The sequence below is a fragment of the Ascaphus truei genome, unplaced genomic scaffold (genome assembly GCF_040206685.1).
Source record: "Ascaphus truei isolate aAscTru1 unplaced genomic scaffold, aAscTru1.hap1 HAP1_SCAFFOLD_1305, whole genome shotgun sequence".
Lineage (NCBI taxonomy): Eukaryota > Metazoa > Chordata > Amphibia > Anura > Ascaphidae > Ascaphus > Ascaphus truei.
In genome coordinates this window covers 75,486-89,415 of record NW_027454181.1, presented here as the reverse complement: position 1 = coordinate 89,415, position 13,930 = coordinate 75,486, and the positions used below count along the sequence as shown (strand labels likewise).

Sequence of the window (13,930 nt, the reverse complement as noted above, 5' to 3'; positions counted from 1 at the left end):
GCGAGGGGAGGGGGAGCACGGAGGAGCTCGGCGAGGGGAGGGGGCACGGAGGAGCTCGGGGAGGTGAGGGGGGCACGGAGGAGCTCAGCGAGGTGAGGGGGGCACGGAGGAGCTCAGCGAGGTGAGGGGGGCAGGAGCTCGGGGAGGTGAGGGGGGCACGGAGGAGCTCAGCGAGGTGAGGGGGGCACGGAGGAGCTCAGCGAGGGGAGGGGGAGCACAGAGGAGCTCGACGAGGTGAGGGGGGCACGGAGGCGCTCGGCGAGGTGAGGGGGGCACGGAGGAGCTCAGCGAGGTGAGGGGGGCACGGAAGAGCTCGGCGAGGTGAGGGGGGCACGGAGGAGCTCAGCGAGGTGAGGGGGGCACGGAGGAGCTCGGCTCGGTGAGGGGGGCACGGAGGAGCTCGGTGAGGTGAGGGGGGCACGGAGGAGCTCGGCGAGGTGAGGGGGGCACGGAGGAGCTCGGGGAGGTGAAGGGGGCACGGAGGAGCTCAGCGAGGTGAGGGGGCACGGAGGAGCTCGGGGAGGTGAAGGGGGCACGGATGAGCTCGGCGAGGTGAGGGGGGCACGGAGGAGCTCGGCGAGGTGAGGGGGAGCACGGAGGAGCTCGGCGAGGTGAGGGGGAACACGGAGGAGCTCGGCGAGGTGAGGGGGGCACAGAAGAGCTCGGCGAGGTGAGGAGGAGCTCGGCAGGTGAGGGGGGCACGGAGGAGCTCAGCAAGTGAGGGGGGCACGGAGGAGCTCGGCAGGTGAGGGGGGCACGGAGGAGCTCGGCAGGTGAGGGGGGCACGGAGGAGCTCAGCGAGGTGAGGGGGCACGGAGGAGCTCAGCGAGGTGAGGGGGCACGGAGGAGCTCGGCGAGGTGAGGGGGGCACGGAGGAGCTCGGCGAGGTGAGGGGGGCACGGAGGAGCTCGGCGAGGTGAGGGGGGCACGGAGGAGCTCGGCGAGGTGAGGGGGAGCACGGAGGAGCTCGGCGAGGTGAGGGGGAGCACGGAGGAGCTCGGCGAGGTGAGGGGGGCACGGAAGAGCTCGGCGAGGTGAGGAGGAGCTCGGCAGGTGAGGGGGGCACGGAGGAGCTCAGCGAGGTGAGGGGGGCACGGAAGAGCTCGGCGAGGTGAGGGGGAGCACGGAGGAGCTCGGCAGGTGAGGGGGAGCACGGAGGAGCTCAGCAAGTGTGGGGGGCACGGAGGAGCTCGGCAGGTGAGGGGGGCACGGAGGAGCTCAGCGAGGTGAGGGGGCACGGAGGAGCTCAGCGAGGTGAGGGGGCACGGAGGAGCTCGGGGAGGTGAAGGGGGCACGGAGGAGCTCGGCGAGGTGAGGGGGGCACGGAGGAGCTCGGCGAGGTGAGGGGGAGCACGGAGGAGCTCGGCGAGGTGAGTGGGGCACGGAAGAGCTCGGCGAGGTGAGGAGGAGCTCGGCAGGTGAGGGGGGCACAGAGGAGCTCAGCGAGGTGAGGGGGGCACGGAAGAGCTCGGCGAGGTGACGGGGAGCACGGAGGAGCTCGGCAGGTGAGGGGGAGCACGGAGGAGCTCAGCAAGTGAGGGGGGCACGGAGGAGCTCGGCAGGTGAGGGGGGCACGGAGGAGCTCAGGGAGGTGAGGGGGAGCACAGAAGAGCTCAGCGAGGTGAGGGGGGCACGGAGGAGCTCGGGGAGGGGGGCACGGAGGAGCTCGGCGAGGTGAGGGGGGCACGGAAGAGCTCGGCGAGGTGAGGAGGAGCTCGGCAGGTGAGGGGGGCACAGAGGAGCTCAGCGAGGTGAGGGGGGCACGGAAGAGCTCGGCGAGGTGACGGGGAGCACGGAGGAGCTCGGTGAGGTGAGGGGGGCACGGAGGAGCTCAGCAAGTGAGGGGGGCACGGAGGAGCTCGGCAGGTGAGGGGGGCACGGAGGAGCTCAGGGAGGTGAGGGGGGCACGGAGGAGCTCGGCGAGGTGAGGGGGGCACGGAGGAGCTCGGGGAGGTGAAGGGGGCACGGAGGAGCTCGGTGAGGTGAGGGGGGCACGGAGGAGCTCGGCGAGGTGAGGGGGGCACGGAGGAGCTCGGGGAGGTGAAGGGGGCACGGAGGAGCTCAGCGAGGTGAGGGGGCACGGAGGAGCTCGGGGAGGTGAAGGGGGCACGGATGAGCTCGGCGAGGTGAGGGGGGCACGGAGGAGCTCGGCGAGGTGAGGGGGAGCACGGAGGAGCTCGGCGAGGTGAGGGGGAGCACGGAGGAGCTCGGCGAGGTGAGGGGGGCACAGAAGAGCTCGGCGAGGTGAGGAGGAGCTCGGCAGGTGAGGGGGGCACGGAGGAGCTCAGCAAGTGAGGGGGGCACGGAGGAGCTCGGCAGGTGAGGGGGGCACGGAGGAGCTCGGCAGGTGAGGGGGGCACGGAGGAGCTCAGCGAGGTGAGGGGGCACGGAGGAGCTCAGCGAGGTGAGGGGGCACGGAGGAGCTCGGCGAGGTGAGGGGGGCACGGAGGAGCTCGGCGAGGTGAGGGGGGCACGGAGGAGCTCGGCGAGGTGAGGGGGGCACGGAGGAGCTCGGCGAGGTGAGGGGGAGCACGGAGGAGCTCGGCGAGGTGAGGGGGAGCACGGAGGAGCTCGGCGAGGTGAGGGGGGCACGGAAGAGCTCGGCGAGGTGAGGAGGAGCTCGGCAGGTGAGGGGGGCACGGAGGAGCTCAGCGAGGTGAGGGGGGCACGGAAGAGCTCGGCGAGGTGAGGGGGAGCACGGAGGAGCTCGGCAGGTGAGGGGGAGCACGGAGGAGCTCAGCAAGTGTGGGGGGCACGGAGGAGCTCGGCAGGTGAGGGGGGCACGGAGGAGCTCAGCGAGGTGAGGGGGCACGGAGGAGCTCAGCGAGGTGAGGGGGCACGGAGGAGCTCGGGGAGGTGAAGGGGGCACGGAGGAGCTCGGCGAGGTGAGGGGGGCACGGAGGAGCTCGGCGAGGTGAGGGGGAGCACGGAGGAGCTCGGCGAGGTGAGTGGGGCACGGAAGAGCTCGGCGAGGTGAGGAGGAGCTCGGCAGGTGAGGGGGGCACAGAGGAGCTCAGCGAGGTGAGGGGGGCACGGAAGAGCTCGGCGAGGTGACGGGGAGCACGGAGGAGCTCGGCAGGTGAGGGGGAGCACGGAGGAGCTCAGCAAGTGAGGGGGGCACGGAGGAGCTCGGCAGGTGAGGGGGGCACGGAGGAGCTCAGGGAGGTGAGGGGGAGCACAGAAGAGCTCAGCGAGGTGAGGGGGGCACGGAGGAGCTCGGGGAGGGGGGCACGGAGGAGCTCGGCGAGGTGAGGGGGGCACGGAAGAGCTCGGCGAGGTGAGGAGGAGCTCGGCAGGTGAGGGGGGCACAGAGGAGCTCAGCGAGGTGAGGGGGGCACGGAAGAGCTCGGCGAGGTGACGGGGAGCACGGAGGAGCTCGGCAGGTGAGGGGGAGCACGGAGGAGCTCAGCAAGTGAGGGGGGCACGGAGGAGCTCGGCAGGTGAGGGGGGCACGGAGGAGCTCAGGGAGGTGAGGGGGAGCACAGAAGAGCTCAGCGAGGTGAGGGGGGCACGGAGGAGCTCGGGGAGGGGGGCACGGAGGAGCTCTGCGAGGTGAGGGGGGCACGGAGGAGCTCAGCGAGGTGGAGCACGGAGGAGCTCGGGGAGGGGGGCACGGAGGAGCTCGGGGAGGGGGGCACGGAGGAGCTCAGCGAGGTGAGGGGGGCACGGAGGAGCTCGGCGAGGTGAGGGGGGCACGGAGGAGCTCAGCGAGGTGGAGCACGGAGGAGCTCGGGGAGGGGGGCACGGAGGAGCTCGGGGAGGGGGGCACGGAGGAGCTCAGCGAGGTGAGGGGGGCACGGAGGAGCTCGGCGAGGGGGGCAGGAGCTCGGGGAGGTGAGGGGGGCACGGAGGAGCTCGGCGAGGTGAGGGGGGCACGGAGGAGCTCGGGGAGGGAGGGGGGCACAGGGGAGGGAGGGCATGGAGGAGCTGAGCGAGTTGAGGGGCACAGATAAACTCAGCGAGGTTAGGGGGAGCAATGTGGTTCATGACGGGGACCCCCTCGTAATGAGGTGGTGGGGGGGGTACAAGGAGGCCTGCACAGCGCTGATCTCTTCCTTCCCGCTCCAGCACTTGGTCAGTGAGCCGCACCAACGCTTCGCTCACAAGTCCTCGCATTACGCAGTCATTGATGACCTCATAGCCCGGCTCACCTGTGACCTCATGGAGCTGCCTCCCAGGTGGGTGCTGTGTGTGTATTTTATATATCATCCTCCCCAGCCCGTGTCTCCCCACTGCTGGATGAAGCCTCCCCAGTGATCTCCCAGGTCCTGCAGTTACAGCCTCTCTTCTCCACGTCGCTCCCACACATTCCCTCATCCTATCCTCTCCAGTCCGTGTCTCCCCACTGCTGGATGAGGTCTCCCCAGTGATCCCCCAGGTCCTGCGGTTACAGCCTCTCTTCCCCACGTCGCTCCCACACATTCCCTCATCCCATCCTCTCCAGCCCGTGTCTCCCCACTGCTGGATGAAGCCTCCCCAGTGATCTCACAGGTCCTGCGGTTACAGCCTCTCTTCTCCACGTCGCTCCCACACATTCCCTCATCCCATCCTCCCCAGCCCGTGTCTCCCCGCTGCTGGATGAGGCCTCCCCAGTGACCTCCCAGGTCCTGCGGTTACAGCCTCTCTTCTCCACGTCGCTCCCACACATTCCCTCATCCCATCCTCCCCAGCCCGTGTCTCCCCACTGCTGGATGAAGCCTCCCCAGTGATCTCCCAGGTCCTGCGGTTACAGCCTCTCTTCTCCACGTCGCTCCCACACATTCCCTCATCCCATCCTCCCCAGCCCGTGTCTCCCCACTGCTGGATGAAGCCTCCCCAGTGATCTCCCAGGTCCTGCGGTTACAGCCTCTTCTCCACGTCGCTCCCACACATTCCCTCATCCTATCCTCTCCAGCCCGTCTCCCCACTGCTGGATGAAGCCTCCCCAGTGATCTCCCAGGTCCTGCGGTTACAGCCTCTCTTCTCCACATCACTCCCACACATTCCCTCATCCCATCCTCTCCAGCCCGTGTCTCCCCACTGCTTGATGAAGCCCCACCAGTGATCTCCCAGGTCCTGCGGTTACAGCCTCTCTTCTCCACGTCGCTCCCACACATTCCCTCATGCCATCCTCTCCAGCCCGTGTCTCCCCACTGCTTGATGAAGCCCCACCAGTGATCTCCCAGGTCCTGCGGTTACAGCCTCTCTTCTCCACGTCGCTCCCACACATTCCCTATTCCCATCCTCTCCAGCCCGTGTCTCCCCACTGCTGGATGAAGCCTCCCCAGTGATCTCCCAGGTCCTGCGGTTACAGCCTCTCTTCTCCACGTCGCTTCCCCACATTCCCCCATCCCATCCTCCCCAGCCCGTGTCTCCCCACTGCTGGATGAAGCCTCCCCAGTGATCTCCCAGGTCCTGCGGTTACAGCCTCTCTTCTCCACGTCGCTTCCCCACATTCCCCCATCCCATCCTCTCCAGCCCGTCTCTCCCCACTGCTGGATGAAGTCTCTCCAGTGATCTCCCAGGTCCTGCGGTTACAGCCTCTCTTCTCCACGTCGCTTCCCCACATTCCCCCATCCCATCCTCCCATCTTACTTTTGGGTCGTCTTCAATCTTATAATCTCTCGGAATCCAGCCGGGTTCCATCTTTGTCCAATGATGGTCATTTCTTCTTGTGATGTGTCCGGCCCACCGCCATTTTAATTCCTCCCCCCCCCCACCCCACCCCGTGTGAGGATGTCAGAGACTTGTGTTTGCTTTCGACCCCATTCATTCTTTTTCCTGTCTCTCCGGGTAATACCCAGCGTGCATCTCTCCATACGTCTTTGGGTAATACCCAGCGTGCATCTCTCCATACGTCTTTGGGTAATACCCAGCGTGCATCTCTCCATACGTCTTTGGGTAATACCCAGCGTGCATCTCTCCATACGTCTTTGGGTAATACCCAGCGTGCATCTCTCCGTACGTCTTTGGGTAATACCCAGCGTGCATCTCTCCATACGTCTTTGGGTAATACCCAGCTGCATCTCTCCACACGTCTTTGGGTAATACCCAGCGTGCATCTCTCCGTACGTCTTTGGGTAATACCCAGCGTGCATCTCTCCGTACGTCTTTGGGTAATACCCAGCATGCATCTCTCCACACGTCTTTGGGTAATTACCAGCGTGCATCTCTCCGTACGTCTTTGGGTAATACCCAGCATGCATCTCTGCATACGTCTTTGGGTAATACCCAGCGTGCATCTCTCCACACGTCTTTGGGTAATACCCAGCGTGCATCTCTGCATACGTCTTTGGGTAATACCCAGCGTGCATCTCTCCGTACGTCTTTGGGTAATACCCAGCATGCATCTCTGCATACGTCTTTGGGTAATACCCAGCGTGCATCTCTCCACACGTCTTTGGGTAATACCCAGCGTGCATCTCCCATCCATTTGTGAGCCACCTGTGCTGAAGCAGGGATTTCCCTAATGCCTGGCCTGTTGGTGTCCCTTGAGCACTGGCGTTGGCTCCACCCCCTGCGGCAGAGGCTCTCGATCGCATACTTCAGGACCTCAGAGAATTTCGCATGAAGAAAGCCCCCCCCAAAAAAAAATTACGGGCCCATTTATAAACCTCAGTATTTTGGGGGTGTTCTTTGCATCCCCGAGCGACGCCGGGATACTTTCAGCGACTCGTCTTTCAATAAATCTCTCCGAAAATAATTTGGCGCATGTATTAAGCGTCCTTCCGTTCCTATGCTGCACACCATAAAACGCTTTCTATTTTTTGACATACCTTTAATACCCAAAAATAACATTCGTAATGACGCCTAAATTCTGTGTCCCCCCCCCCCTCCAAACGATCGCCGTGCCAATCAAACCGAAATAGGGTCATTGCATTAATGAATTGGCTATTAATGTTAGATGTATGTATGTCTTTATTTATTATATAGCGCCATTAATGTACATAGCGCTTCACCGCAGTGACAATCATATAAATAAGAAATAATGCAAATAACAGATCATGGGAATAAGCGCTTCATTGCGAAGAGGAGTCCCTGCCCCGAGGAGCTTACAGTCTAATTGGTAGGTAGGGAGAACGTACAGAGACAGTAGGAGGGAGTTCTGGTAAGTGCGTCTGCAGGGGGCCGAGGTTTATGTATCGTGTTCAGAATATCCACAGTGCTATTCATATGCTTCTTTAAGCAAGTGTGTCTTAAGGTGGGTCTGAAAGGTGGATAGAGAGGGTGCTAGTCGGGTACTGAGGGGAAGGGCATTCCAGAGGTGAGGGGCAGTCAGTGATAAAGATTTAAGGCGGGAGAGGGCATTAGATACAAAGGGGGTAGAGAGAAGACGACATTGAGCGGAACGCGAGTCGGGGTGGTGCACAGCGAGAAATTAGGGAACGTTAACACCAATAACATGAAAGAATACCTTGTAACAATAGGATGGGGAAATCGCGTCGGCGTGCTGGCGTACGTTGTAACGGAGCGGACAAACTGTCGGATGTCCGAAGATGCGCTGTGTGTGGTGTGTGTGGTGTGTGTGGTGTGTGTGGTGTGTGTGGTGTGTGTGGTGGTGTTTATCAAATGTGTTACCAGGAAGTAATACATTGAGTTACCTCACGTGAGCCGGGTTATACATTATATACAAGACATTGCATGCACAGTTACAGATAATATATATTATAGGCGTATGTTACAGTTACAGATAATATATATTATAGGCGTATGTAACAGTAACAGATAATATATGTTATAGGCGTATGTAACAGTTACAGACCAGGTTAAAATGTGAGACAGCTTTAGTTATGAAAGAACTTAGCCTGGTGGTGGATGTGAGAGTCTCCGGCAGACTGTTCCAGTTTTGGGGTGCCCGGTAAGAGAAGGAAGAGCGGCCGGATACTTTGCTGATCCTTGGGACCATGAACAGTCTGTGGGAGTCAGATCTCAGATGATAAGCGCTGCGTGTGGTCGGGGTGAGGAGCTTGTTCAGATAGGCGCGGGTAGCTCCTCGCGCCGCCGTTTCCTGCTTTTCCGGCTGTCGTAGGTCAGAGGTTAACCGTTGTCGGTGATCTGCCATCCATCAGCATTTGGGTGTTTGGCCAAGTCGGGCCGATTGGTTGGGACATCTGTTGGTTTTGTACTTGTCCTGGTTTTTTGTCCTTGGCCGGTGGGTTTTCGTTTCCGTGACTTCCCTTTGGCGCTTGCCGAACGTTGTGTTTACCCTCGGTACCGAGCTGTCTCCTCGCGTCTTGGCGTCGGGAGGCGCTTGGCAGCGGGTTATGGGGGGGGGGGAAAGTGTCTGGGACATGCTGTTGCTGAAGGATCTTGGAGTATGTCCCAAATTCACCCATATGTTACCCCCAGATGGATTGTAGCTCGGGATGGGTGGGGGAGAGGCTCCTGCGTGGGTCGGACCTCGGAGGGTGACCACTACCCCTGTCCGTTCACGGCTAATGTGGTCAAGTTGTGGGAGCCGCGGAGGTTTTTAACTTTCACCCCCCCCCCAACTCCCTATAAAGGGGCTGGACAGGAGGTGGCTCAATCCATCCCGGCTTCAGCACAGGAAGTGCAGCCTTCGACTGAGCCGCTGATTGAGCCACCTGTGCTGAAGCAGGGATATTCTGAACACCTGACCTCTTAGTGGCCCGCACACCTATGCACACGAGCGCATACCTATGCGCGCACCTGTACACGCACACACACGTGTGTGTGTGTGTGTGTGTGTGTGTGTGTGTGTGTGTGTGTGTGTGTGTGTGTGTGTGTGTGTGTGTGTGTGTGTGTGTGTGTGTGTGTGTGTGTATATATATATATATATATATATATATATATATATATATATATAGTGGTTTTCTGGGTATGCACCTTAACCCTGGCTGTGCTCAAAGCTGTGACCATGCAGCAAGCTTAAGCCTATAGGGAACCATGTTAAAAATGGTTATTGAGGCAAAAAGTGACACTGTGCTCATTTGCATGTCATTTCCCAGAATCCCTTGCTGCAGTGGAAGTGCTGTATGCTGGGTGATAATGTGGAAAGGTGGGGTTGCAGACCTGTCTAAGACATGCAGATGAGCACACAGCTATATTTGCATATTTATATATATATACACATACACACATTTTTTTTTATAGGTATGTATGTATGTACTTCAGTATTAGGTGATACCCTTTTTATTGGGACTAACAATTTATGCCTTAGGACAAGCTTTCGGGCGTTCTCCTCTCTTCCTCAGGTCTCAATACTGATATACACAGGAGTCTGTGGCTAAAAGCCAGGTTAGGGAAGCACCTTTCTGTATTTTTGTTATATATCTATATCGCAGTTCTGGCTCTGCACGGAACGTGTTAACGCTTACTGCCGGACGTTCTCGCCGTTCCGGGGTGCGGACGCGTGGGACGATCCTACACTTACACCTCACCACTAACGCCTCTCCCACGAGTCCTCTCCTCCCTCTCCCTGAATCTCTCTCCCCCCCCCCCCCTCTCTCCTGCCGGGCAGCTTGATTTATACTAATGGCTTACTTGGCTGCTGCCCATCTCCTGTGGCTGGTAGCCCAGACCCTGTAACCCGTTGCTGCCTGAGAGTATGGAGTATGCGCGCTCGTACCACCTAACCCCTGCGGTGCCTGCTTACCGAAGCGGCGCCCGTGTAGGTTTTATCCGGGAGACCCTACAGATGGGGTCTCCTGGCAACCCTTGGACCTCCGCCAACCTATTACCACTCGGATTTAGGGTTTTTTTTTCTTAACCCAAGCTAGCATTGAAGCCTTAACTTGATGACCCTATAAAGCTCACGGCCCTATTACCCGTGTAGGGTCACCGGCTAGATGGTGGAGATTTTACCCCCCCCCCCCTACTGGCACCGTAGCGTTATTACACCCTTTGAATACTGGATGGGGGGCTGCAACGCTTTTGGGGGGGTTACATGAAGGCCGCCGGGTTTCACTTCCGGAGTTTTTTTTTTTTTTAATGGGCGCTTTATTAGTTGCGTTCTCGTCGTGCGGCCGCGCAATAAACATCTGAAGAACTTCGATGGAACCCCCGTCCGTCGATGGCGCCCCGAAGCGCGTCCCGCGTTCCAAGCCCTCGCAGAGACCAAGCACAGGAGAAGTGTGGGAGGAAACGGGAGACGGGAAGGGACCATGCTGTAAGGAGAGGTGGGGTGTTCCCTTTAGGGGTCTTCCTAGAGGGGGTTCCCCATATATTATTAGCATGGTATTAATCCTTGAAGTCCAACCTTAAAACTCGCCTCTCGTAACATGTTTTTGTTTTTTTGTCAATAAAGTTAAGTTGAAAAGTACGTTCTCGCCGTGTAATCGGGCCCCGCCCGCTTTGCGAGCCAGTCGGCCGCCGGGTGGATGAGGGTAGGCGGGTAAAAAAAAAAAAAGGTGGAAGCTCCGCCTTGGGGGGCCTGAAGCGGCCATGTTGCTTGTGGCAGGAAGCTCAAAACGAGAGAGAGACAGAGACGCGCGCTCACAGAGACACAAAGACAGAGAGAGACCATCATTTTAATAATAGTCAAGACCGTGACATCTCAGATTGGGTCATCGTTTAGAGGTGTCACTGTCGGCGTTATGCGAACTGCGTTGGGGTCCACTGCACAGTCCAGTCTCTGTACGGCTCTTTGTTCAACAGGGTAACATTGTCGCACATCGGAACGGAGGAAGGGGACCTCTCCTCTCCCATGGGCCCCCCTATTAATCCTGCCTCCCGTTTCCCTCTCTTCTCCCCCCCCTCCCCCAGGTCGGTGCTTGCCACAGGATCCGAGATGGACGCGCAGGGCTCCTCCGTGACTGCGTTTGCCGGCTTCGCGGGCGGGGAGCTGCCGTTGGTCGCTGAGGAGTTGGGCTGCATCCCCGCGGAGGCTGAACGGGAGGCGGTGGACGTTGAGGTTGCGGGATGCCGGCGCATTTGCAGTGAGAACTCGAGAGAGGCCCACCCGGAGGCGGGCTGCGTTGGGGCTGGAGACGCAGGCTTGGGTTTCGCTGGTGGGGAGATTCGGGCAGGGCCGGGCTGTGCTGGTGCTGAGACGGCGGAGAAGCTGCACGTGAAACGCGTTGGTGCCGAGATGGCACGGTACGCGCGTACCAACATGCAGTGGGTTGTCACGGAGGGTCAGGCCGCGGTTGCAGTGTGCACCGACGCGGTGGGGTGGGCGCATGCGCGACTGCAGTTCGATGACGCCCTGGGAAGGTTACACGCGGAGCTGCAGTTACAGGACATGGCGGGCGAGGTACCCGCGGAGTTACAGGGCATGGCGGGCGAGGTACCCGCGGAGCTGCAGTTACAGGGCATGGCGGGCGAGATACCCGCGGAGTTACAGGGCATGGCGGGCGAGATACCCGCGGAGTTACAGGGCATGGAGGGCGAGATACCCACGGAGCGGCAGTTACAGGGCATGTTGGGCGAGGTACCCGCGGAGTTACAGGGCATGGTGGGCGAGATACCCTCGGAGTTGCAGTTACAGGGCATGGCGGGCGAGATACCCGCGGAGCGGCAGTTACAGGGCATGGCGGGCGAGGTACCCGCGGAGTTACAAGGCATGGCGGGCGAGATACCCGCAGAGTGGCAGTTACAGGGCATGGCGGGCGAGATGCCTGCGGAGTTACAAGGCATGGCGGGCGAGATACCCGCAGAGGGGCAGTTACAGGGCATGGCGGGCGAGATACCCGCGGAGCGGCAGTTACAGGGCATCGCGGGCGAGATACCCGCGGAGTTACAAGGCATGGCGGGCGAGATACCCGCAGAGCGGCAGTTACAGGACATGGCGGGCGAGATACCCGCGGAGCGGCAGTTACAGGGCATGGCGGGCGAGGTACCCGCGGAGTTGCACACAGGTGGTGCCGCAGGCGAGATACCCGCGGAGTTGCACACAGGTGGTGCCGCGGGCGAGGTACACACACAGCCGTGTGGCATCAGCGGTATGACTCTATGCCAGCTGACCTTGGCACCTTGGTACTCGCAGCCAGGACACTACCAAAGCCTCACCCCCTCCTGGGTGTCCTTCGCCAACTTGTGCCCGGCGGCCCCTCAGGCTACCTCCCGCCCGCTGCCCCACCAGCCAGCAGAAAGTGCGCGGGGCCGGCCCGCGCCGGAGAAACGCAAACACCGCCAGTCTCCCAGCCCCCCGCCCGCCAAGAGGCGGCCCCCCCACGCTGCCCGTGTGGGTATTCTGCCCGCTTCCCAACCACGGACCCCAGCCGCCGTCCCCCGTGTGGGCGGATTGTGGCGGCAGGGTGGCGGCGTCTCGGCGCCCCCCCGTCTCCGAGCTCCCCCTGGGCAGCTTCTCCTCGGAGTCGGACTGGGACGCCCAGCTGTGGCCGGGCCCTCCGGAGGCCGCCGGGCGCACCCTGGAGTTGGGCAACCTCCGGGCGGCTCGGGTCAGCCTGGGGAACAGCGGGTACGGGTCGCGGCTGAACTCCGTGCTGGCCCAGGACCTAGAGCCGTGAGGGAGGGGGGGGGCAGAGAGGCGCCCCGGGACCCTCCGTTGCCGTACACGGGCTGAGGCCGTGGCACGCCCCCATACGTGGCACCCTTCTTGGAGGCTGGGATACCTGACTGGGTGATGGGGGGAATTCACCCTAACCCCCGGAGCTGGAACTCATCAAAACCTCGACCCCCCCGAAGATGTTTCACCAGAGGGGCTAAGTGTGTAATATAGCACGCACAGGGTTACCTGAAAACCCCTCGTGTCTGTCACTCTGTCTCCCCCCCTCCCCCTGTGTCTGTCTCTCCATGTTTCTCTCTTTCCTCCCCCATCTCTTTCCCCCCCTTCTCTCTCTCCAACCCCCTTCTCTCTCTCTCTCCACCCCCCTTCTCTCTCTCTCCACCCCCCATTCTCTCTCCAACCCCCCTTATCTCTCTCTCCAACCCCCCTTCTCTCTCTCTCTCCAACCCCCCTTCTCCCTCTCTCTCCAACCCCCCTTCTCTCTCTCTCTCCAACCCCCCTTCTCTCTCTCTCTCCACCCCCCTTCTCTTTCTCCACTCCCCCTTCTCTCTCTCTCCACCCCCCCTTCTCTCTCCTTCTCCCTCTCTCTTCCTTCTCCCCCCACCACCTTTCCTATTTGTAAGTATTTCTCTCTTTCTGTGTCTCTTCTCCTATACTCGTGCCTGTCTCTCTCCTCCTGTCTCTCCCCTCTCCTCCTGTCTCTCTCCCCCCCCTCCTGTCTCTCCCCCCCTCCTGTCTCTCCCCCTCCTCCTGTCTCTCTCTCTCCCTCCTGTCTCTCCCTGGCTCCCTTTCCGGGATGGATAATAGTGTGTGCGCGCTCTGTCTGCCCAAAGCTTTTACCTGCATCTTAATGGCTCTTAATGGCCTGTCGGACTTCCAGTATTAATGTGTCTTGTCCCGTCCTGCCAGGAGCAAAACACTGAGCCCTACATGTTCCCAAAGTGACCTAATGACAGGGACGTGTTTAATGGGTTAAAGGGTAAGGCCCACGTAGGGGCAAAGTGACCTGATCACTGTCATTAGGTCACTTTGCCCCTACGTGGGACTGACCCTTTAACCCATTAAACACGTCCCTGTCATTAGGTCACTTTGCCCCTACGTGGGACTGACCCTTTAACCCATTAAACACGTCCCTGTCATTAGGTCACTTTGCCCCTACGTGGGACTGACCCTTTAACCCATTAAACACGTCCCTGTCATTAGATCACTTTGCCCCTACGTGGGACTGACCCTTTAACCCATTACACAAGTCCCTGTCATTAGGTCACTTTGTCCCTACGTGGGACTGACCCTTTAACCCATTAAACACGTCCCTGCCATTAGGTCACTTTGCCCCTACGTGGGACCGTCCCAAAGTAGCCTTCCCAGAGACCCTCGTAATGCACATGTTCTGTATGGCAGTAGTGAGTATAACCCTGGCTGACTCTAACCTCTTTTTATAACGGAGCCATTTTTGACCCTTCTTTTTTTTTAATGTATTTTTATATTTGGGACACGGACCACGGGCCTCCCCGCACATGG

At 60.4% G+C, this 13,930-nt stretch overlaps 1 protein-coding gene across 1 annotated transcript in view; it reads left to right on the top strand.

Annotated features, from left to right (window-relative positions):
* Positions 1-13,417, top strand: part of LOC142475653 (uncharacterized) — a 14,110-nt gene extending 693 nt beyond the window's left edge. The window contains exons 2-3 of the mRNA XM_075581425.1: positions 4,069-4,178; positions 10,705-13,417. Coding sequence (XP_075437540.1) covers positions 4,162-4,178; positions 10,705-12,466 — 1,779 coding nt within the window. The 5' untranslated portion in view covers positions 4,069-4,161 and the 3' untranslated portion in view covers positions 12,467-13,417. The remainder of the gene's footprint in view (positions 1-4,068; positions 4,179-10,704) is intronic.
* The last annotated feature ends 513 nt before the right edge of the window (positions 13,418-13,930 follow it).